The 25,356-nt window shown below is 33.7% G+C and overlaps 1 protein-coding gene across 3 annotated transcripts in view; it reads left to right on the plus strand.

The window, feature by feature from the left end:
- Positions 1 to 155: 155 nt before the first annotated feature.
- KPNA5 (karyopherin subunit alpha 5) overlaps positions 156 to 25,356 on the plus strand; it is a 50,673-nt gene continuing 25,472 nt past the window's right edge. The window contains exons 1-9 of one of the 3 annotated variants that reach the window (XM_028509435.2): positions 156 to 394; positions 3,069 to 3,182; positions 5,921 to 6,054; positions 9,335 to 9,436; positions 9,565 to 9,664; positions 13,740 to 13,834; positions 15,674 to 15,805; positions 17,642 to 17,730; positions 21,556 to 21,655. In XM_028509435.2, the coding sequence (XP_028365236.1) occupies positions 5,926 to 6,054; positions 9,335 to 9,436; positions 9,565 to 9,664; positions 13,740 to 13,834; positions 15,674 to 15,805; positions 17,642 to 17,730; positions 21,556 to 21,655 (747 nt within the window). In that variant the 5' untranslated portion in view covers positions 156 to 394; positions 3,069 to 3,182; positions 5,921 to 5,925. The remainder of the gene's footprint in view (positions 395 to 3,068; positions 3,183 to 5,920; positions 6,055 to 9,334; positions 9,437 to 9,564; positions 9,665 to 13,739; positions 13,835 to 15,673; positions 15,806 to 17,641; positions 17,731 to 21,555; positions 21,656 to 25,356) is intronic. The other 2 variants (XM_028509433.2, XM_028509436.2) reach the window with 2 other exon arrangements.

Here is a 25,356-nt window from a genome sequence, read left to right on the forward strand (position 1 = left end):
ACGGACGAAGAAGGAACGAGTGAATGCTCGACTGAGAACTTGTCCGGAGGACCAGGTCTATAGGACAAACTGCAGCCATCTGGACCGCAAGGATTTAAAATCTCGAAGTCGGTGCGGACACCGGCTCCTCCTTCGGTGGGTGCGGCTGGGGCGCGCCTCCCCTCCGCCCCTCTGCGGGTCTGTGCCGCAGCAGCCGCTGCCGCCGCGAGCAAGGGCTTCTGGGAGCCGAGCCTCGGGGTCTCGGGGAAGGGGCGCAGGTGGACGCCATCTTAAGCTGCGAACCTGGTCGCTACATTCAACGCTAGGGGCGGAGTGGCGACCCCACAGTTAACCCGCAGCAGACGCCGCAGCGGGGGACTGGAAGTCAGGGCACCGGGTAGTGCCACATTAATGGGTAAGTGGGAGTGACACAGGCCAGGTTGACTGAACCTCAGGTTTGGTTCCTTTGGGAGCTACTAGTTTCTCGGGCCACAGTTTTTATGTACCCCTTTCCTTGCCCAGGGTTCAGAACCAGGCCAGCCGGGGTGTTCTCGGGATCCCCTGAGGGAAACACGGTGGCGGGGGTGTGGCAGCAGGACCGTTCTCTGCAGTCGCGAAGGTGCGGGGAGTCCAGATCCTCTTGGACTGCCAGGCTCGCCCTCGGAAGAAGCTTGAGGCAGCCAATCTCATCCTGTCGCCGCTCTGCTACATTTCTTGGTAGTTTCTCTTCTCCGTACGTGGTCTTGCAAACGTTCCCACTCCCTGCTGGGCTCAGCGTTTGTGTCCGGCAGCTTATTAGGAGTACCGCAGTGTCCGGAGTAAGGCAAGTCTGTCCAGGGGGCCCTACGCGTCGCACCCTCTACCTCCGCCAGCAGCCCTCCTCTCCGCTGGGATGCAGGTGCCTGCAAGGGCTCGGTGCCTATCCGCCAAGTGTGGGTCAGATGCCTGTCTCTACTAGTCTGTCTACGAAAGTTGAATAGTGTTTCCTCCATAATGTCTAAGAGGCGAAAGGATCTGGAAGCTGTGAAATCGGATAGTGATACTTCAGAAGAATGTGACATGGACATTCGCTCTTGAACAAATTTAAAAACCTCTGATTTGATATCTTTTCCTTACAACTTGAATGACTCACAATCTGTAGGAAAGTGACTTCCTTTCTGGGTAAACAAGAAACGGTTCTGTCCTTCAGATCTTGAAGCTTGTTCAGTGGTGGGGTCTGTAGTCGGCCCACTTTCCCCTTTGTATCAATCTGTAATTTTTCTAGTAGGCACCCAAACTCATGGAGGTGGAGGCTTTATTGATACAAGAAATTACGATGAGATGTTAGAAAAATTTTAGATTCCAGTTATTCACCCAACCTCAACACAGGTTTTCAAAGAGCTGAGTCAAAAATAAGGGTAGGACAGAAGATATTCCCCTGTTCTCCAACTTTAGAGTGCCTGAATAGGGTTTCTTGTATTTTTAATAACTTGTACAGGACAGCAGTCTTTAAAGTATAGTCTTCAAAATTATTTTCCAGAGAACAAAACAATACCATTGGTTGAGGAACCTTTAGAGATCATTTTCCTTAGAATTTATGTCCTCTTTAAAGCAACTGCAGTGAGGAAGCAGGCAGAAAGTCACTACTGTAGAAGAAAAAGGAATGATACATTAGTTGATGGGACCAGATTTTATTTGGTTAACGTGTTTATATAAAAAGGTTGTAATGTGGCCACCTAGATCAGCAACTTCAACGGGTGTGCTGCAAGAGACACACCGGTGTGTCACAAGAATTTTTAAAACATAACTAGTCAGGGGCACTGACCTCATTTCCCTTAGGTTGTCAAAAAAATGACAACAGCCAACACAACAATAGCCGTCTGGTGTGACTGAATCAAAATTATACCTTTTTTTTTATCCGATCAACAAATAATTTAATATATTTTTTGGTGTGTCGCAGATATTTAGTAATTAGTTTATGTGTGCCATGAGATGAAAAGGTTGAAAACAGCTGACCTAGCTTAATGGTTTTGGAATAGGGTCTAGTGTATGTGTTGGGCAGGCAAAAGGTGATTTACTCAGATGGGGAGTAAATATTAGAACTTGATTAGTTTACCTTTTAAAACTATTACTTAATTTTTTTTCTATTTGTGAATTTTGTAATGGGTAGTTTATTAGGCTAGTAATACACGTACATAAATAAATGTACTGAGAATTCATATGCAAATATATTTTGCATACATAAGGATATGTGATCAAAAAAGTTTAGACTACTTAGATGATGTCTAATGTGTAGGTGATAAATATTTTTAAGAGCATTATTGCTTTGAAGATTTTGTTAAAATATTTTATACTTATTGAGCATACAGGGTGGGGCAAAAGTATGTTTACAGTTGTGAGTATGGGAAACAAGTGTTTAGTCTTGTATTATTTATTAACTATTGTATTATTTTCCATATGCCAACTGTGAACCTACTTTTGCCCCACCCTATAATTCAGCAACTAATGGTGAAGCACAGTTTTTTGAAAATTAGTTATGCACTCTGATCTCGACTTTTCCCTTCCAAGAGACTAAGCTCTTATCCAGACAATTTTTATATACAAGATAATTAGAGAACAGTGCTGAACATTGTAATTAATAAAGCTTGACCAGCTATTTCTAATGACAAATATTTATTGGTGTACACAGTATTGCTGAAATCAATTCATTAAATATTTTAAAGAGGGATTTGGGTAGATTATAAATATAATTTAATTGCTATAATACACGTGTTAAGTTGAAAGACACAGAGTACCTTTTAAATCACTCTGAAGTCCTCAGCCCATTCTATTCTACCTTTAGCTCCACCACAATTTCTCTATTTTTAGCAGTGACAATTATCAAATCTTATGTTTCATATGATACTTGGCTTATTGCAGACACATGTGTTGGATGCATCAGTGAATGCAATGAAATTGAGTGGCCTGTTTTTGGTGCTATTATAAGTGAAATATTCCTTTATCTTTTGAATTCCCTTCTCTTTTGTGACTTATTTTCTCCTGATTCTTTCTACCTATTTCTTTTATTTTTTTATTTTGTCTTCACCCAAGGATATGTTTATTGATTTTAGAGAGACAGTAAAGGAGAGAGAGAGAGACAGAGACATTGACATTGATGTGAGAGAGAAACATCGATTGGTTGTCTCCCATATGCATCCTGGCTGGGGATGGAAGCCACAACCTAGGTATGTGCTCTGACCAGGAATGGAACCTGCAACCTTTTGGTGTACGGGATGACGCTCCTAGCAACTGAGCCACCTGATCTGGGCTGACCTCTTTCTTTTTGGCTTCCTTTGCTCTTTTCTCTTTCGCTAAAATAGGAACATCCTCAAGATTTTTCCTTTGATCATCTTTCTTTTATAGTTCTATATGGTGTTGGATGATTAATCAAGACCGTTCTCCTGAGTTTTGGACCATATTTTTAATCATCTATAGATCAGAACCTCCTATATGTGCTCTAAGTACTATAAATGTAACATAATTTAAAATGAACATCACCATACAACTATTTGAATGGCTACAATTAACAACAACAAAAAAATCCTGACAGTACCAACTGCAGACAGGATGCAGAGCAATAGAAACTTTTATACATTGCTGATGAGAATTCAGAGTGGTAGTTACTTTTCAGTTTGGCAGTTTGTTATAAGATGTGAAGATTACACTTGCCATATCGTCAACTATCAATCCTATTCCTATTTACTCAAGAAAAATGAAAACTTATATTTACATAAAAACCTATAAATGAATATTGATAACAGATTTATTTGTAACTGCTTTAAACTAGAAACAACTTAAATGCTCTCCAACTAGTGAATGAATAAACTGTAGTATATCCATACCTAGAAAACTACTCAAAATAAGAAGGAGTAAGTTATTTGTATGTGCCCACAATATGCACAATCCACAAATACACTATGCAAATAGAAGCCAGTTTAAGACTACATACTGTTATTCCATTTATGTGAAATCAGTAATGGCAGAACTATGGAGGTGGACAACAAATCAGTGGTTGCCAGGTGTTAAGGGTTGGAAGAGAGCTAATAGCAGCTTGAGGAACTTTTTTGGAGATGATAGAGCTGTTTTGTACCTTGATTATGATTGTTATATGCCAATGCATTTGTCAAATTCATAGGACTGTGTACCAAGTGGTTTTCACTGTATGTAAATTAAAAAATAAAACAGTTAAATGCATTGTTTCAAAAAAAGTAGGCAAGCAAACAGAACCATCACTCTGATCCGCCACCTATATTTCCTGTCTTGGGTTATTTTGTCATTATATTAAAGTAGCTCAAGCTAAAAACCTGTGGTTATCCTCAACTCCCTTTTCTTCCTCACCACATATTCTTTACATTTACTTGGCTTCTAATTATTGAATCATTTTTCAAAATGTTTTTGGAATCAACCTGTCTTCTATATTTCCAGTGCAACTTCTAATTTAGTTCAGGTTTTCATCATCAAGGTCTGAAATGACCTTCTCTTTAGTTTTTGAAATTCTTTTCCTTAGGATTTAGTCCAAATTTCTCTGCCAGATTATAGGAACCGTATGTGCTCTTACCCACCTTTCTGGCTTTATCTCTTACCCCTTCCCCCAGGTGTTCCCTTGTTCAGGTACACTCAGTTTCTTACTGCTTCGTATTTATGCCAGGCTTCTTCAAGAACTCTGCCTTTACATATGTTCTCTCTGCTTGGCATGCTTGTTCCTTTTTCATCCCATTCCCTGGGAAATTCTTGCTCATTTTTTTAAGAGAGGATAACCGTGAGTACTTTCAGAGCTCCTTAAAGCACAGTTTGTTGCTATCTATTCTATATTCTCACAAGATTTAATGCATATGTTTTAATGTGCTTTACTACTTAACATTATAATTTGCCAGTTCGTCAGTCTATCTCTTCTACATCATGGATAGCAGATAAATGTCAATCTCTGTGTTTACTTCATAAGTGCTAATTAGTCACAACATTTTCTCTGGTTGGATATAAGTATATTCTCAAAATTTATCAGAATAATATTTGAAGCAGCCATTAATCATCTCTCTTATTAAGTTCAAGTTGAAACCCTGCATTACACTCATTTTTAATGTATAAATCCAGGAGAAGTTACAATATCAGTAATTTAGTATCATTTCAGATATCAAAATATCAATATAATACTATTTTTAAAAAGTGTTTATAATTCTTTTTCTAAAAGTAAAACTATTACATATATTTAAAATATAAAATTCCATATTTAATAAAATAAATATTTTAAATATGCTATAAAATATTTACATAAATGTTAATGTTTTAAAAATACATTTATAATAAAACTATTTCAAAATAAAGTATACCAGATTTCAGCATTTAAAAAGAACTAATTATACTGTAGTTATGAAATCTGGTATGGCAGTCATAACTCAAGTCATGACCTGTGTGGCCTTAGATCTTAAGCAGCACATAAAGAAAGTGAAAGAAGCAAGACCCCAATAAACATTTGAGGTGTGCTTATTAAGCCTAATGCCATATTCCATTGAAAGTAAGACACTTCATTGCTGGCTAGTTCTCAATCAGGAGCTGTGATTTAGATGTTTTTTTACCCAACTATTTCATGATTATTTCCTGTCTGACTGGTTTTAAGATGCGTCCCACTTCAGAAAGGTTAAAATACCAGGGATGGGGGCAAGCACCTTAGAATCAATGAACTTAGGGTAATGACTTTGTGTTTACAATGGGATCTATTATTTGTTTGATAGTTTAGTCCTAAAATATTAGGTCATTTTTCTCCAGTTTGATATAGAAGTGTGGGAATGTGTTCTTTGTACATAATTTTCAGAGTGGGTTTTGTTGGTCTGTTTAACCTGTGAGCCTGAATTTAGTTGCCCTAAGGTAAACATCTTATGTTGTTTGAGAGTTATCAGCATCCATTTTTTTCTTTCCTAATCTTAAGATGCGATGGCTAGTCCAGGGAAAGATAACTATAGAATGAAAAGTTATAAGAATAAAGCCCTAAATCCCCAAGAGATGCGTAGACGAAGAGAAGAAGAAGGAATACAGCTTCGAAAACAAAAAAGAGAAGAACAGGTAGGTGTTCTAAAATAATTCTGTTTAGCACAAAAACATATACAGATTTTAGAAGTTGTGTATTTATTGCTGATTGTTAGATAATTTTAAATGAAAAAGTGTTTTAGGAAAGTGAATATAGATACATCTAGTCTTTAATTTATTGGACCTTAAAAATAATATTAGCAAATTTATGAATCAGAACCCTATGCTATTTTTAATCCCTGATAAAAGGGATAGCTTTTCTATTTTATGTTAATCATATTGTAGCCCTGTGCTGAGACATTTTTATTCTTGAGTTTACTTAGATCACTTCTATTTGTCATTATAACATTTGCCTCCTAAAAAACATTAATTATATTCATTTGTTCCTTTGTGGTTTTCATAGCTTTTGTCTCTAAATTAATTATAGTCTTCCTTCTAAGCTAATCATACTGATCCTCCTAGTCTCATCATCCAGATATTTTAGCCTTCTGTGTTTGAACTTTGTATGGCATAAGGAATAGAAAAATCTTTAAAAGAGTACATCTCAACATTTTTAACTCCAAGATATACTTACATTTTTTAAAAAATTATTTTATTTATTTTTAGAGAGGGGAAGGGAAGGAGAAAGAGAGGGAGAGAAACATCAGTGTGTGGTTGCCTCTTGCACACCCCCCTACTGGGGACCTGACTTGGCTTGCAACACAGGCATGTGCCCTGACTAGGAATCGAACCAGCGACCCTTTGGTTTGCAGGCCAGTGCTCAATCTACTGAGCCACACCAGCCAGTGCCCCAAGATATACTTACATTTAGAAGTACTTGTAAATAATAAAGAGCATGTAGGCCTCACATACATGAACTAAAACTAATGTGTGAAAAGGACTAGCAATGAAGAAAGTAGAGAAAAAGGCCTGTTTTAGAAATATGATTATGATTTGCATCTCCCTATCTATAGTATCTAGCACAGTCCCTATTGTATTATAATAGGTACTGAAAAAAAGAGAGAGAAATATGTCAAATAAATGATTAGTAATGATTGAAGAAGAGTGGTATTTATTTAGCCATAAAAAACATAACAGGTTTTTTACTTTCAATTTTAGTTTGGGAAATGTACCTTTATTTATTTTATTTTATGTTTTTACGAGTCATATGGTATGTTTAATGACAGTTAATGAACTAGGATGAAAATAGTAAAGCCATATTATTATGGCAATTTATATCTATCATTCATTAAACATCAAAAACATCTGTTCTATTACAATGTTATTGTAAACATCAATGAAGGGTAAACCAGAAAGTGATTTCCATCTACCAGAGTGGCTTACCACATTTCCTTTTGCATTTCAGGGCATTGCAAACACAGACTATTCCTACAGTATCATGAAATCATAGGACTTTGTCCTAATTCAGTCTCGTCACTTTGCTGATAAGAAAATTGCAGAGAAATCAAGTGTTTTTTCCCCAAGGTCACAGAGTGCTAAAGGCAGATCTTAGACCTAGAATCCAGAATTGTCCTGCTCCAGATCCAGTGGTTTTAATGTTCAAAACCCTAACGACTCCCAAGGATCTTGATCATTTGGGCTTTGCATTGGTCTTTGGGGGCCAAATGCACACATGGGTTGATGAGTTGCAAATTTCAGAAGGGACAGTTCTTGAGCTCCGGAGTGATGGGGACTAAATGTTTGGTATGTTACTGAAGTGATTACATGCTTTAGTTATTTCCAAAAAGAGTTTAAAATGCAAATCTTAACAGGTGTTTTATTTTGAAGAGGCATTAACAAAATAGGCAAAGAAAATGGAAGGTTTATTATTTCATGTTTAGAAAAGAAGAATGGAAATACTGTGCTTCGGATGGCTTTTCTGTTCAATCTTCCACTTCCTAGCTATTCTTCCAGGACAGTATTTGCAGAGCACCAGCAATAAGTCATTCTTGTTTCACCTGGGTTGCATATTTGTACATGTAATTTTTATGCTTCACACACAGATGTTCCTAGTGGGTCTTGTTTTGCTCTGACTCTCCCAGAAATGGGCAGGAGCAGACAGAAAACAGCGTTGGGACTGTTTGCAAGAGCTATCGTTTTTTAAAAAATCCATACTATTCCTCCATTGCTGTTTTCTCATGGAAGGTGTTCCCTTGCCACCTTGGCTGCCAGCCCTCTGCCCCTTAGAGGCTTGAATATTAGGACTAAGGGAGATCAACTGCTCAGTGGTAGAAACAGAAATGACTGAAGTTCCATTCCAACCCAGTTATTCTACATATCTTGGTTTATAAAGATAATCCTTTCTATACACTTCTTTGAAATTGATACTCCTGCTGATCGAAACCACTAAAGTGGGTACTGTTTGATCAAGGAGGTCTTTCTCAGCTAGCCAATGTCGGTTATAAATTTCAAGCAGAAGAATATAAAAGAGGGCAGGAGAGGAAAGAGAAATGAAAGGGAAGACAAAGAATGAGAAATGGAGAATGGAGTAAGGAAGAAGAAGGGGCAGGAAGAGGAGAGTAGAGGAAAAGGAGAGCAAAGAATAAGGCAGCGTAATATTTGGGATGGCACACCATGAGTTGGTGTGCTGGAGTAAAAAGAGCAGAGATTTTGGAGCCTGAATAACTGCGTTTTACTTTCAGCTCAACTTTTATTCTATATGTGATATTGAAGAAACTAAATAAACTTGCTGTCTCTCAATTTACCTGCCTGGCAGAGAAGGATAAAACACTGCCTGTATTATTTTGTGGGGTTCTTGTATGATGAAGTGACCCATGAAATATACCATTAAATCTCCCTTAGTTACCTCACCATTGCCTCTTTCCTTCTCTCTTGTTTTCTTTATTTTTATCCATCCTTGAATTAATAAGCATAGGGCCACCTTTCCTAAGAGTAGTCCTCTATTATTTGTTAATCTAATATGTTAACTCTGTTACTATACCACTTTATCTCTCCCATTTAACAGATTTACTTTTTAATTAAGATTTTCTTGGAAAAATTCTTAGGCATATCATCATCCATTGTGGGCATATGTGCTTTTCCAGATGTTGTAAAAATATGAATGTGTATTCTCATGGGACTGGCCTTTGGTAAAAGATCTGAGATTAAGAATGACCCAAAGCAGTCTGCAGGACAAGAGCTAACCTAGCTCAGAATTCTAACTTTCATAGATAATGTAGGTCTTCACAGTAAAATGATTGAGAAATACTGAAATATTTAGGCTTTTAATAATAAAATTACTAGCTTGTTTTGTTCACTTCAATGAAAAATATAATTTCATGAGAATTCATTGCTCTGTGGAAAACTCAATGTTTAGAGTGATTTCTCTTTATTACAGCTGTTCAAACGCAGAAATGTTTCTTTGCCCAGAAATGATGAATCTATGCTAGAAAGTCCTATTCAGGATCCGGATATCAGTTCCACTGTACCCATTCCAGAGGTAGATATTACAAAAATCTATTTCAAATTATACCTCAACAGTATTTCAGAAATAGTGGACACAGCAAATATTATCCATATAAAGTATTTAAGTGATAAATTAATTATATATTCTTTTCTGTGTTTTAGGAAGATGTTATTACCACAGATATGGTTCAGATGATTTTTTCTAATAATGTTGATCAACAACTAACAGCAACACAGAAATTTAGAAAGCTGCTTTCTAAAGGCAAGACTTATTTTCAGTATACTTATTTGATATTACGACATTCTATAATAGTGTTTTATTTATGAGGTATTTTTTATTTCGATGTACTTTTCATTGCTAGAGGGTCTTAATTGTTCTTTAAAATACTATAAGTAATATCAATTTTTTAAACTTTATATTGTCAGAGTAAAATATTGATTATAGAATATTTGCAAATATAAAAAAATTAAAGAAGCAAATGTAGAAATAATTATTCCTGCTGCCAAAAAACATGTTTTTAATACAAATTTCTATAGAAATATTTTTCAGATACAATTTTTTAAATGGCAGCATAACATCAGAGTATGAATATAAAATAACTTAATCAATCAGACCTTAAATTTTTTCACAGTTTTTGATTGTCATAAACAAAGCTACATAAATCCTTGTACAACATAAAACTTCCTTAGTACAAATTCATAACGTGAAATCCTGGGTCAAAGGGAATAAAGAACATATTAATTTATACTACCATCTTCAGATTTTACAAGTATTCATTTTACTACTGGTATGTTCTTAACAGCACAGCTATCTGTAAAAAAGACAAAATGCTTGTGAAATAGTAGCTCATTGTTTGGCATTTATTGAGTACTTAAGTTGAATATTTTTAATTATTCACCTTTGTAATTTGTCTATGCTATTTGTCCAATTTTATATTGAGTTCATAAAAATTTCTTATTAAATAAAAATTTATTTAACCCTTAGTCTATCTTGTCTTTTATATGTATAATTTATAGAGTTAGTAATTCCAACTATACTGAGTTGTATGTATGAACTGATAAGATTTTTAAAATGCATTTGGCTAGCTGCCTCATTTCCTAAGAGAGGCAGAATTTAATAACAAATGAGGAGTAAAAGGAATCTTTTGTTCAGGTCAGCATAGATACAGGGCTTTCTTATTGTGGTTCTTGTTTATAAATGCATTATACTTTTGTTTTCCATTTCAGCCAAGTTAATATAGTTTAAAAATGACTTCCTCTTCCTCAGCATACTCCACAGTTTTTGTTTTTGAAATTGGGATTATTTTTCTAGTCAGGTTATTATTTAAAAGTTCTTTTACATTATCATATTCTCTTTCAAGATTTCTTTTTCATATATGCATTATATTATAATGAATTAACAGGGTTCATTTAGATTTAATACTGTTAAAGAATGTTAAAGCATGCCAACAATGTTTTTACACCACAACTTCCCCATTAAATTCTTTTTTTTTTAAGATTTTATTTATTTATTTTTAGACAGAGGGAAAGGGAGGGAGAAAGAGAGTGAGAGAAACATCAGTGTGTGGTTGCCTCTTGCGCACCCCCAACTAGGGACCTGGCCTGCAACCCAGGCATGTGACCTGACTGAGAATTGAACTGGCAACCCTTTGGTTCACAGGCTGGTGCTTAATCCACTGAGCTACACCGGCCAGGGAAAATTCTTTAGTCTTACCCTCATTTGCTCTAGTACTTCATGGTATTCTTTTTTTTTTTTTTAAACTCTAGAATTGTTTCATAGAGCCAATGACTTTTTTCTGTTTCTTTGTAGTGAGGTTATGTTTGCTCAAGTTGGGTACATAGCAGAAATTATAGATGCTTTCTTTTACTGATTATTGTGATTTCCTGCCAGATCTTTCAGGCCTAGAAAAATAGTAAATTTACTGTAATTTTATTTGATCCATCACTGTAGGAAACAGGGGAAAGGAGCTTGAACTAGAACTCTGACTTAAGTCATGGTAATGACATTTTGCTAGAACCTCCTATTTACTTCCCTATCATGGCCTCTTTTGTAGATGTGAATCACAAGTTGTTTTTCTTAATACCAGCTTTATAGAAATTTCTCCAAAGCATTCTTGTCGTGGAGGACTCTTTGTTTTAAGTACTGAAGCAGAATAACCTCTATTGTACATTTGTTTCTATTGCCATGTTGGCTAAAGTCTTCTCCACGAGAATTGATCACTTTTGTAAGATAACATAGGCTATTATTCTATCAATATAATACCAATGTAAGAGTTAATAATGGTTCATGATACCTGTTAGATTAGCACATGATCCAAGTGCACTTCAATTGCTTTATTTTAGATGAAAGTAACCATGAAGTCATTTTGCAGGAAGAGACCATCTATGGTCTTGTGTTCTTAAACATCTGTGTATCTTATCTATCTATTGAATATGTATCTATATATCTATATATTCATTTATCTACATACTTAGTTATAGTTGACAGTTTCAGTACCCACTTTTCTCACTCTCACTGTGTATCCAGAAAATGTGTTCTTTCTTCTCACAACTTCTCCTTTCTCTCCCCATAGATAAAAAGAGCCAAACAACAATTTTGTCCCTTTAAAAAAAATGGAAGAATAGATTTAGAATTCTTTTTTCTTTTTTTGGAAGAAAAAAAAAGCTAGTGAGATCAAGGTAGTGACTACAACCATACAATTTTGTTTTAATTTTTTAAAAGATTAGGGTAAAGGTATTAATTATATGTATTGTTTTATCCTGTTAGTGTTTTGTAGTGATAACAATAGTGCGAGCTGGCGTCTAGAGTTGACATTTTGAAGAATTCAGACTTTTCATTTAGAACACCCAAATAAAACTTGATGCGTATGGCTAAATTAACTTTGTACAAATAACCTAATGTTTGAACAAATTAGAAGGATAGCAAGTCTATGGAAAAAAGAAAAGGAAGAAAGTCCATTCCTAAGTAAACCTCTTAATAATTGAGAACATGATTTTTAAGATTTAAACTGATTTAAAACTTAATAATAAGGTTTTTCTGTATCAAAAAGACAGGATTGATACAGATCTTTCATGGTTACCCTTGATTTATTCATTCTACTGATTACATACTATGTTCACATTTATATATGAGTTATTTAGGACCAATAACATAGTCAAACAGAAGGATTAAGAAGAAAAGGAGGAGTGAAAAGTGAGCATGAGATTTTTCTTGTGTGAGTAGGTGGACAGATTACTAAATAAAAGATAAATTTGGGTGGTAGGTACAGGGCAAGGGGAAGGTATAAACATAGGGATATTATGAGTTTGGTTTTGGTTACACTACATTTTGAAGAAGCTGTGAATAAAAAAAAATGTGACCAGTAGACACTTAAAATGTGGTCTAGAATCTAAGAATAATACAGTTATAGGGGTTAGATTTGTGAATTATCACCAGTGATAACCATGAGTGACAAGCTAATTAGCAAAACAGGTACATTCTCTAGAAAGAGAATAAATAACAGGGAGAAAACTAACCCAAAGGAGCATCGACAGAAAAGTTCCTGGAGAACTCCAGGAGGATACTTTTTGCTGAAGCCAAAAGCAAAGAAAGAGTTCTTAGTACTTAGAGTAGCTGAAATATCTTTAAAAAAATTTTTTGAATGTCTTTGTTTTAAAATTTCTTAAGAGATTTTATGATTCTCAAAATCCCTCTGTACTTCATGAAAATGTATCAAGAATTCTAGATAGTCTGATAGCATTGGTGTAAATAATAATGCCCTGACAAAATGAGAGACATTAGACAATTTGTGGCTGATAGTGAAGGAGACATCCCTAGAAATTGGGGTATGGTTATAAAAAAGTAGTGGGAACATTATTCTTTAGTGGTGTTTTGAGTATTGGACTGAAATAGCTTCCATGTTGTGAAGGTGACCTCTTAAGTAGTCTGTTACTTATAAAATTTAAATATTTGTACATGTAAATATTTAATTTATGATTTTTATTTATTTATTTTGGTCTTTTTAATTTATTGGGGTGACATTGGTTTGCAAAACCATACTAGGTTTCAAGTATACAACTCAACAAAACATCACCCATTTCCCTCAGTAGTACTCCCTGCCCTCCCTTTGCTCCCCTCCACCTCCCCTCCACCTTCCTTTTTCTAAATGTTCTTGTTATTATGGCTATTGAATACATTTGTTTTGCAGTAAACATTGAGATTAAGAGAACATTTGTTTTCTTCAATTATATCTAGCTAAGTTTTAAACTTGGTCAGTGTGCCTGTTATTTGACGCAGACACCAGATCATTGTCTTTTTTTTTTGTCTATGTAATAACTTAAATCTTTTGAACTTTTAGAACCTAATCCACCAATTGATCAAGTTATACAGAAACCAGGAGTTGTACAGAGATTTGTCAAGTTTCTTGAAAGAAATGAAAATTGTACTTTACAAGTGAGTTCTGTAGTTTTCTTTCTTTATTGCTTTCCATAAATGACATATTAAAGTTTCTAGTGAAAGCAACTTCTGCCATACTGAATATATTGTAAGCTTTAGTGAATACTTTGGTCATGGTTGTAATGTTAGTTTCTTATAGGAACATTAATATTGGGAAAAGTTTATAAAATTATTTCTAATGTTAACAAAAATTTTGTAGTGTTGTCAACCTTTAATAACTTACCTGTTTAGGGAAAATTGAGGGAGGCTTCACAAAGGTAGTGTAGCCAATCTTGAGGATAAATAAGAGATTGGCAAGCTGAAAAGAGGAAAATTAATTTCAGGTTGTGAGAACTGCATGTGTACAGATCACAGAGTAATCAGGAAGAATAATGGGGACTTGAGCACCAATTAATTACTATAGTTAAAACCCAATGAAATTCAACACCATGGTCTTGGGACAGCTATGTGTTGGGCCATATTACCCAAGTTGGCATGAAATATGCCAGCTCCGAACAGTCTAACAGAGAGGCTCTAACCAGGGGCCTACAGGTTAGTTTGGCCCACAAACAAGTTTTGTTTGCTTGTACATGTGTTAAAAGATGTGAATCAGATACTGGACTTTAAAAAAATTGGGAAATTTCAAAGGAAAATCTAGATTTTTGTCTTCTTTTGACAAATCAGAAGAGGTGGCATTGTTAGCACATAATGAAGATCTAGTGGACGTGATAGATGCTCTCTCTCTCTTTTTAAAAAGTTATTTTTTCCTTTTTAAAAAATCATAGCCATGCTCTCCAGTTTGCCAGTTTCCCACTTGCTCATATGACTCTTTTTATGTTAGTTGTCTGTTTCATAGACTTGTGAATTCATCACTCTTCACTAATATATTTCCCTGGCTATACCTAGGAGATTTTAATGCAGTAACCTTTTAATTGTTATTTAGTTTATTCCACCATCTATAATTGGTTAGGACCGTGTTCTCCATTTTTTAAAAATACAAATTCCTTTCTTAAAATGTTTTCTTACTCTCACACAAAGTAGTAACTGTATTTTTCATGCCTTTTGGTAATGCTTTTAGTTGCATATTTGTTTTGTTAGTCATAATGATATCTACCTTAATGTGAAAAGTTGTCTATGCTAAATACTTTTAAAACTGTAGTTACTCCTTAGTTTGCCTGTGGATTTGCAGGTCATTTAGTTTATTGTTTGGGAGACACGGGTTGAATTTTTTCAGTTGCTTCTATTATAAATCCATCACATGTAAATATATTCAAATTCTAATTGAATTGTTATGACTAACTTCTCAGACTCTCTGCTGTTTAAAAGAATACCAGTCTGTGGCTCTGCTGATAGTGAACTCTTTGACCTTGAACAAATCAGCTAAATATCTGGACATCTAATTTTCTTATTTCTTAAATGAGGAAGTTCTAACTAGATGATCCTTAGGAAAACAAAACTAACTTTTATGATTCTAAGTTTTATAAATATACTGTTGTTCTATTATGTAGTATGTCATTAATTTTAAACTATTTGCTTTAGAACACTTGGCTCTTTAATAGTAGACATTAAGAGTTTTCTGAATTATAAATTCAAATGTGTTCATTTATTGTTCATGAATTTGTCAGTTGTTGTTATATTTTTCTAGTTCTTATTTATCCAGATCAGTTCTTATTTATCCAGATTGAAGAGGATTTTTTTTATACAATTAAGGGTTTTATCTGTGAAATATGATTTCACATTAAATATAAAGTAGTCTTTTTCTGAGATTTGTCCATCCAAGTCTTTACTCCTCTTCTTCCCTTCTTCTTTTTTCTGACATTTATTTGGTGCTTTCATTCTACTTTTATTTTTCCTTAGTTTGAAGCTGCATGGGCATTAACTAATATAGCTTCTGGAACTTTTCTACATACCAAGGTAGTGATTGAAACTGGGGCTGTTCCAATTTTTATCAAACTTCTTAATTCAGAGCATGAAGATGTTCAAGAACAGGTAAGTTTCTGTTTGAACTGTTACATTTACTAGATTTTAATTTTCTCATGAAAGTACCAATTGTGATTATAATTTGAAATTTGTTTTTACCAAATTGCCTGTATATTACATTTGTTAAAATACAGTAATTTCTATCATGTCTAGTTGGAGGGGAGAACTAACAGTCTCAGGCATCATCCTGTATTATATATGTGTGATCTTGGTTATAAGGAAGTACTATACCCATTAATAAAAGAGCGTACTGAGGCCCAGAATAGTTAGTAATATACCCAAAGTCACAGTAAATGGCTGAACCAAATTTTAAACCTGAGCTGCTCTGACTCATTATTCTTTGCATGTTCATATTTTGTTGTTTTTCTTAAAATTATTGCATGACTTTGGAGAGAACCATTTTAAGTTAAACTTTATGAATAAATTCTCAGAGTTGTAACAGAAAAAATTCAAACACATACAATTTGTACCATTCAAAGAAAACCAAATGTTTTGGTATCTTGTTTTGAATCCTTTTCATGTAAATTGATCTGATACACATACATATTTATTTATATTTTTCCACTTAATACTAATATTGGGAGCCTTTTCTTATGGCATTAATTGTATTTCAGGAAAATTTTACTGATTACTGATTATCCATTCAAGTATATATCATAATTTATCCATTTCTCAACTGTGTATATTGGAGTTATTTCTAGTTTAGCAGTTTTATTAATATTATGATACCGTCATTACATATTAGCTTTTATGTGCCTCTTGATTATTTCATTAGGGAAAAATGACTTTGCTTTGTTAAAAGAAAAATTTTTAAAGTTCTTATTACATATTTCAAAGTTGACCTCCAAAAAGTCACAGCAGTTAACATCCCCACCAACAGAATATTAGACTTCACGGGGAGAAAAATGTCATTAGTTTAAAAGAATTTTCTTAAATAAAAATAAATGTAGGTCTAGAGTAGATGTTAAAACTATTAAGTCATGCTTTAAAAATTAAAGTTTTCCCAATCGAAAGAGTACCTTATATCTACTTTTGTACTTATATGAAAAATTTGAAGTGAGACTATAATAAAAAGATAATTTGCATTTGTGTAATTCCTCATCTGATTGAAATTTAATACATAAATATTTTGATCTTTTACTGTCATTTATTTAAAAACATAATGAACTTGGACTGATTCTAAGCTTACTCTTTTATTTTTTATTTTTTAAAGATCTTATTTATTTATTTTTAGCGAGAGGGAAAGGGAGGGAGAAAGAGAGAGAGGGAAGCATCAATACAGGGTTGCCTTTCGCACGCCCCCTACTGGGGACCTGGTCTGCAACCCAGGCAAGTACCCTGACTGGGAATCGAACTAGTAACCCTTTAGTTTGCAGACCAGCACTCGGTCCACTGAGCCATACCAGCCAGGGCCTAAACTTATTTTTAAGGATTAGTCCAAGCCAATTCTCACATTAGCTTTACCTAACTTTTCTACGCTTTGTCTTTTTCTTCTTTTGCAAATCAGTTTCTGCCCACTGAGTGGATTCCTTGTCAAAAGAGCAGACCTCTAGATAACTGAAAAATTCAGTAAATATATTTTGTCTCTCCTTGAAGATCTGGTATTTATTGAACAGAATAAACATTTCAGTAATACGTAAGGAAATGTTTGAAAATGTACTATCCTTCAATTTGATTAAAAACATTAGTAAATAACACTTCTGAAGTTTTCCTTTCTTATTCTGAAATTTTTTTGAACATCTTTGAAACTTTATTCATCCTGTTCTAAAATCTCATCTTAAGAGGGGGCATCTTATTTAATATCATGATAATGGAATGTTTTGTTTTTTTTCTTCCTTTTCTAAGGCTGTTTGGGCACTTGGTAATATTGCTGGTGACAATGCAGAATGTAGAGACTTTGTTTTGAATTGTGAAATACTTCCACCTCTTTTAGAGTAAGTACTTTAAATTTATCACAGTTAAAATAATGCTACTCTGTACTATATTTCTATATACATAATTAAGTTCTTAAGTGATATTTTATTTTTTAAAGAACACTGTCTTTTTATTTTTAATTTTATTATTTTTTAAATTGTTGTTCAAGTAAAGTTGTCTCCATTTTCCCCCCACTACTCTCCCAACCCCACCCATCCCCCCCTCCTACCCTCAGTCCTACCCCCTTTGGCTTTGTCCATGTGTCCTTTATGTATAGTCCTAGACAATCCTTCCCCTATTTTTCCCTGTTATCCCCTCCCCCTTCCCCTCTGGTTACTGTCAGTTTGTTCTTTACTTCAATATCTCTGGTTATATTGTACTTGCTTGTTTGTTTTGTCGATTAACATTTGGCTTATGGCCCTGGGTGGTGTTACTCAGTGGATTGAGTGCAGGCTGTGAACCAAAGGGTCACTGGTGCAATTCCCAGTCAGGGCACACCTGGGTTGTAGGCCAGGTGCGCAGTGGGGGCCATATGGGAGTCAACCACACATGTATATTTCTCTCCCTCTCTTTCTGCCTTCCTTCCCCTCTCTAAAAATAAATAAATAACATTTTTAAAAAATCAAAATAAAACTGAACAAAAAAACATTTGGCTTATGTTTAGCCATGTCTGCAGTAGCTTGAAAATATTTGGAAATTTTTTTCCTATTGTTTCATATCTGTCTCTTAAGTTCTAAAGCCACATTTCACAATGGTCATTGCTTACTAGTTGCTTACTTGGTGTTAAAATAATAACTACAAAAAAGGATATGTTCAATCTTTAATACAATAAAAATTTAAGTGTTGCTAAAGCAGGGAGTCTTTAATACATGAACAAATGGTGTATTTAAGATTTCATGTTTTTATATTTGATTTTTAAATGTTCAGAGAAAAAGGCAGGTGTGAAAACTAATACTTCAGTTTTCTTTTTCTCTTTTTCAAGATTAAGGATTGCATTGAATTACTTTGGGAAGTATTGCTATCTTAACAGTATTAAGTCTTCTATCCATGCATATGAGAAAGCTTTTAGTATACAGGCATACTTCATTTTATTGTTCCATTTCTTTTAGTGTCTTAAGATGAACATTTAGGTTATTGATTTGAGATTTTCTTTTGTAATGTAGATTTTCACAGCTATAAATTTGTCTCTGAGCATTGCTTTCACTACGTCCTGTGTGTTGCATTTTCATTTTAATTTATTTAAAAGTATTTTGTAAGTGTGACTTTTTTGTCTAATTGGTTAAGTATGTTACTTAATTTCCACACATTTGTGATTTTTCCAGTTTTCCTTCTATTAGTGATTTTTAGTTTCATTTTTTTGTGATCAGAGAATATACTTTGTATAATTTTAGTCTTTAAAATATATCAGATTTGCTTAGTTGTCTAACATATGGTGTACCTTGGAGAATGTTCTACATGCACTTGAGAAGAATATAGCATATGGTGCTGTTGGTTATAGGATTGTATAGGTGTCTGTTATATTTAGTTGATTTACAGTGTTATGGAAGTCCTCTATTTTCCTAGTGATCTTCTATCTAGGTGTCTTATCCATTATTGAAAACAGTGTAGTGAAGTCTCTAACTATAACTGTCTGTTTTCTTCTTTCAGTTCTGTCAATTTCTGTATATTTTGCTGCGTTGTAAGATCTTATAAGTTTGTGTGTCCTGTCTTCATGATGGATTGACTTTTTATCAATATGTAATGTTCTTTGTTTCTTAAAACAATTTTTGACTTAAATTCAATTTATCTGATACTAGTATAGCTACCCTGGGGTTTGGTTATCATTTGCATGGCATATCTTTTTCTGTCCTTTCACCTTCAACCTATTTATGTCTTTGACTCTAAAGCAAGTGTCTTGTAGAGTATATTAAAGATGGCTCATGGATTGTTTATTTTTGTTTATTTTAATACCTTCTGGCAGTGTGACTTTTAATTTGAGAGTTAATCCATTTACATTCAATGTAAGTAATGCTGAGGAAGGATTTCTGCCATTTTGTTGTTTTCTATATATCTTACATATTTTTTCTCAATTCCTTATTACCTTTTTGGTTTAATTGATTTTTTAAAATATACTGTGTTTATTCTCTTCTCTTTTCCTTTTCTGTATATTTTTTGGTTATTAATTGCTAACTAAGGAAGTATAATTAATGTTTTAGACTTATAACAACTTTGTTGGGATTAATATCACTTTGCTCTCAATATTGTACAAAAAGTCCTGTACATCTGTCTTACCCCCTGTGAGTTGTTGTTGTCACAAATTACATCAGTATACATTGTGCTGTCATTAATATAAATGTATAATTATTGCTTTATATATTTACCTTTAATTCATATAAAAATAAAGAAAAATTACAAGCCAAAAATATGATATTATTGCCTTTTATATTTACCCATGTCATTATTTTTGCATTGTTATTTATTTCTACTATGGTTTTTTAGTCATTGTTTATTGTCTTTTCATTTCAACTTAAATGACTTGCAAAGCAGACTGCTATGACAAATTTCTTAATCCTTTGTTGTTCTGAGAATCTTTTACTTTCTACTTTATTTTTAAAGATAGTTTTGCTGGATATAGAATTTTTGGTTGACAGTTTTTTCTTTTGGCACTTTAAATATACAATTGCATTGTCTCTAACTTCCATGGTTTTTGATGAGAAATCAGCTGTTGATCTTAATAAGACAGTTCCTTGTTAGTCAAAAACAAAGGCAAGCTTCTTGCATTAGTCCTTCAGGAGGCACCCAGACTGGTCAAAATAGGCAAACACAATTTCTTGAAAACAAAGCCTCCTTAGCTCATTTTAGAACCAGGAACTCACAGTGGGAACTCCAGCTTTTGTGTACAAGTGTCCTGCCAGACTGGGGAGGGGATTGGGTAAGGAGAAGTTACCCTGCCAGAAAGATCTCCTGCTACACTTCAGCTCTTTCCTGGTTGAAAGTTTTCTTGGTTACTCTAAACTTTTGACTATCTTTGAGAATTCAGATAAAGTTGATTATGACAGGATTTGTAATTTTTTTTCCCTGTTTCTGGGGAGGGATGGACCCGAGTTCCCTCCTCTACTGTTTTTGCTGATGTCATTGCAGAGTAGGGATTTTTTTTTGAAACCTAGGTTCTCTATACTTGTAGTAGGTTGGAGATTAAAAAATACTAAGATGGACACTTTGTTCAATAAAAACAAAACAAAAACAAAATCCAACATCTCTTTTTAACAGCTGATCTTAATTCAGTTTGATGCTATATTCCTTGCTAATGAATTTGTATAATGTATTATATTTTCTTGGTTAAAAAAGTAAAAGTAATCTAATACTCTTTTAAAGTACATAGAGATAAGTAAGTCAGATTCCCATGACACCATTTATTTTGAACATGTTTTATGTCTTGTAAGAATCCACTCAAATTGTAGATTCAGATTTTTAAAAATAAAGTCATGTTATATTTATTTTTGTTTCTGGAAATATAATGAATTTTAAAAACTCCCTTTTCTTATTTTACCAGTTTTTTTCAAAGGCTTTATACAGGGTCTGGCAGAAATAATACCTGCTTGAGTGTGGTTGGTAGGGTAATAATATGGGTGTAATAATTTATAGTTTTAATTTGAACTTTTCACCTAAAATGTCATGTGGTATGCTTGAGTGTGGTATTTTTATGTTACATAATTACATGCTTATGATTTTGTAATAAAAGATTTTATAATAAACAAAGGGTGTTATTTGTGCCATACCCTGTATATTAAGAATTATGTTATGATAGAAAATAGCTGAAGAGGAAAAATGAAAGTAAAGTGACAATTTCTTCTTTTTCTTGGCAGGTTATTAACAAATTCAAACAGACTTACAACAACCAGAAATGCTGTATGGGCTCTCTCAAATTTATGTAGAGGCAAAAACCCTCCTCCAAACTTTAGTAAGGTATGTGTAAAATATACAAATTAAAGAATCTGTCTACATAAACTTTTAAATCTCCTTGTAATGATTTTTAGAGATGGAAGGGACTTTATTCTTATTTTAGTAATTATTTTCCTTATTGTCTAGACAATATTTGTACTTATACTTGTATATATGAGATATACAGTGAAAAGGAAGTTTTCCTTTCGACTCTTCCCTCACCCCACAATTGTCTTTCCTCAGGGGCAACCACTGTCACCAGATGTTTATATATCTTAGAGTTGACTTTAGAAATCTTCTAGTCTACTTCTTATTTAGGAAATTGAAGCCCCACAAAATATTAAGGTAGTTCATCCACGTCCACTGTTAGAAAATTAGAAAAGTAGCTAGTCCAGAGTGGCTTGTGCTTTTACCTTATACTTTTCAGCTGTCATAATACTTTTCCCCTATCTACTAATATTCTGCTGCTAAAAGAGTAGAGTATTTGTAAATTCCCAAACTAGTTATCTTACCAGTGAGATGTTGTTAGAAAGATAGAATATGGGTAAATTTGGGGGATACCATTTAACTCTTTTTGTAGTCAGTGTCTTTGTGAATTAAAGGGAACAATGACTACCACACTAAGAAAAGCTTAAAATCTGGTAAAGATGTAGTGATATAGTTTCTGGAGGCAAAGGTAATAAATATCTAATTCAAAAAAGATGATACATGGATTAGTATGCCTTCTCATTAATACTTTCATCATTGTAGCTTTGAGAATTCATGATTTAATCACATTTCATCTGAATTGCCAACATGACTTTAGAAACTCATTGTCTGTTGATCTTTTACAACACCCCATAGGTGTTATGGGTTCAATCATAGTTCATGAAACTCTTCCACAACCTTCCATGCCTATTCTGTTTTGTGTTTATTGACAGATACACAATATGCCTAAGAAGCTGGTTTAAGACATTGTAAAGTGTGTTAAAAGTAAAAGGGTAACAGATTTATTATTGTAACCAGAAACTTGGTTTAATAGGTATACAATTGACCCTTGAACAATGCACTGGTTGGGGCACCAACCCCCCACTCACAGTCAAAATCTACATATAACTTTTGACTCCCCTGAAACTTAGTTGTCCCTCAGTATCTACTAGGAATTGATTCCAGAAACCCACTTGAATACCAAAATCTGTGGATGCTCCAGTTCTCTATAATATTGGCATAGATCAATACATATAGTTGGCCCTCCACATCTGTGGACTCTCAACTGTGCATGGAAAACACTACTGTTATTTATGAAAAAATTTCACATGTATATGGATCTGTGTAGCTAAAACCTATGTTTCTCAAGGGTCAACTGTATATCTTTAAAAAGTTTTGAGTAAGCTATAGTTTATGGAAATACATTATGAAATAATATTGTTGCAGTTGCCTTACTCAGTTTAAAAGGATTTTGTATGATTTTCAGTTTAATAATAGAAGGGGAAAGAATGAATATTTGGACTGGGTATAATACAAGAAAAAAAACTTTATGAGGTTTACAAATATCCTTCAGATAGCTTTTAAAAAAATGTGTTACATTTCAAAACTGATGATTCAGCAGTAATTGTTTTAGAATTGTAAGGAAAGAAAATGTCCATATTTTGTCTGAGAAGATGAGGGTCAGTGCATCTGATAACGATGATTCCTTTACCTGCTATTTATATGTTTAGACTTGCACATATAATGGTATGCATACTATTTATATTCATGGTTTTAACAATCTTAGCAATTTTTTTATTTTGCTTCTCAAAATAATATGGAATACCCATATTTGAGTTTTTACTAAGGGAAATTTGGTTTATGTATTGCTTTTCTCAATTTTTTTAAATACCTTTTTTTGAGAGTTTTTCCCTTTTAAAATATCGGGTATTCATCTATATGTGTGTATGTTGAGTTAATTTTGTGGTAATAGTTGTGAAGATATAATTAGTTTAAAATATTGTGTTTGTTTTTTCTTTTTTTCTGCTTGTAACAGTATTGGATTTTTTAAAGCAGTATTTACATTTTGAGATATTTCAAATTATATTGCATGGATTTTCAGTGTTCTTAGCCATAGGCAAGCAATAACTTTTTTTAAGTTTGTAATAACAAGCAGTTTATATAAATTACTTATTTTTTAAAAGTTTTTTTCATTTGGGTAATACCTTTGAAATTGATGTGGTATGTTTTTCCTGAAGAATTTGCTGTTTGAAAGATACTAAAATGTATAAAATTGATCATCCATAAAACCTGTAGTATAAACCACACTTTTCTAAGCTTCCTTTTTAAAATTACTACCTTTATTACACCAGTATAAAATTCCCTCAATGTAATAATTGTAGTACGGAAAAAAGTAATTATACTATGGTAGACAAATGTAGAAAAATGCCATTTTTCTTAAGATATATGTGCTAAAGTATTTAGGGTTGAAGTGTCATGATAATATCTGCAATTGGCTTTAATAAGCCAGTAAAATTTTTTTAAAATACCTATTTTATGTATATATGAAGCTGAGGAGAAAGCAAATGTAGCAAAATGTTAACTGGTGAATATAGATGAGAAGCATATGGGTGTTTATTGTACTTTTTGTTGTAAATTTTATTTAATTTTGGAGTTTATCAAAATAATTTACTGAGGAAGGAAATACGAGTGTATCACCTCTCTTGATACCACTGTCCATGCTGCTGTTTCTCTACAGCCTTGGTCACTGCAGTAGCCTCCTAGCCGATCTCACTCTTGTCTGCCCACCCATCGTTTTCTATACCCACGGTAGCGGCCAGGGTGATACTGTCAAACTGTTAGTTAGTACTACATCTCTGTTCAGAACCCTGCTCCCCATATTTTATTCAGAGTAAAAGAAAAGTGTTAAATATTTTATAAGAATTTTCATCATCTGGCTCTTCTGTTCTCTCTCTTATTCATGTCCTACTATTTTTCTTCTCACTTCACTCTAGCCTGCTGGCCTGCTTACTGTTTCTCAAGTCATTAAGCATGCCTCTTTCTTTGCTCTAACTGTTCCCTCTACCTAGAACAAATTTTTTTTAAATTTCAGGACCCTTTTTCACTCTTAAAAAGTATGGGGACCCAATAGCTTTTACTTAATGTAGTTTATATGTAGCAGTATTTACTGTTTTAGAAATGAAATCAAAATTTTAAATATGTGTTAATTCATTTAAAAATAACAATAACAAACCCCTTGCACGTTAAGTAACATTTTTCTATGAAAAACACTTCTCAAAACAAAAACTTAATGAAGAGTACTATGAGTTTACATTTTTACAGGGCTCTTTAATATTTGGAGGTATTAAAGAGATATTCATGTTCCTTGATGGCCCTTTCCCTATTTTCCCCTATTATCCCTCTCCCCCTTCCTGTCTGGTCACTGTCACTTTGTTCTTTATTTCCATGTCTGTGGTTGTACTTTGCTTGATTGTTTGTTTTGTTGATTAGGTTCCTCTTCTACATAAGATCATATGGTATTTTTCTTTTACCACTTGGCTTATTTCACTTAGCATAATGCTCTCCAGTTCCATCCATGCCATTGTGAAGGGTAGGAGCTCCTTTTTTCTTTCTGCTGCCTAGTATTCCATTGTGTAAATGTAAGATAGTTTCTTGATCCACTCATTTACTGATGGGCACTTAGCAAATCAACAAACAATAAGTGCTGTTGAGGTTGTGGAGATAAGGGAAACCTATTACATTGTTGGTGGGAATGCAGA

This window comes from Phyllostomus discolor, chromosome 4, assembly GCF_004126475.2.
Source record: "Phyllostomus discolor isolate MPI-MPIP mPhyDis1 chromosome 4, mPhyDis1.pri.v3, whole genome shotgun sequence".
In the NCBI taxonomy this organism is placed as follows: domain Eukaryota; kingdom Metazoa; phylum Chordata; class Mammalia; order Chiroptera; family Phyllostomidae; genus Phyllostomus; species Phyllostomus discolor.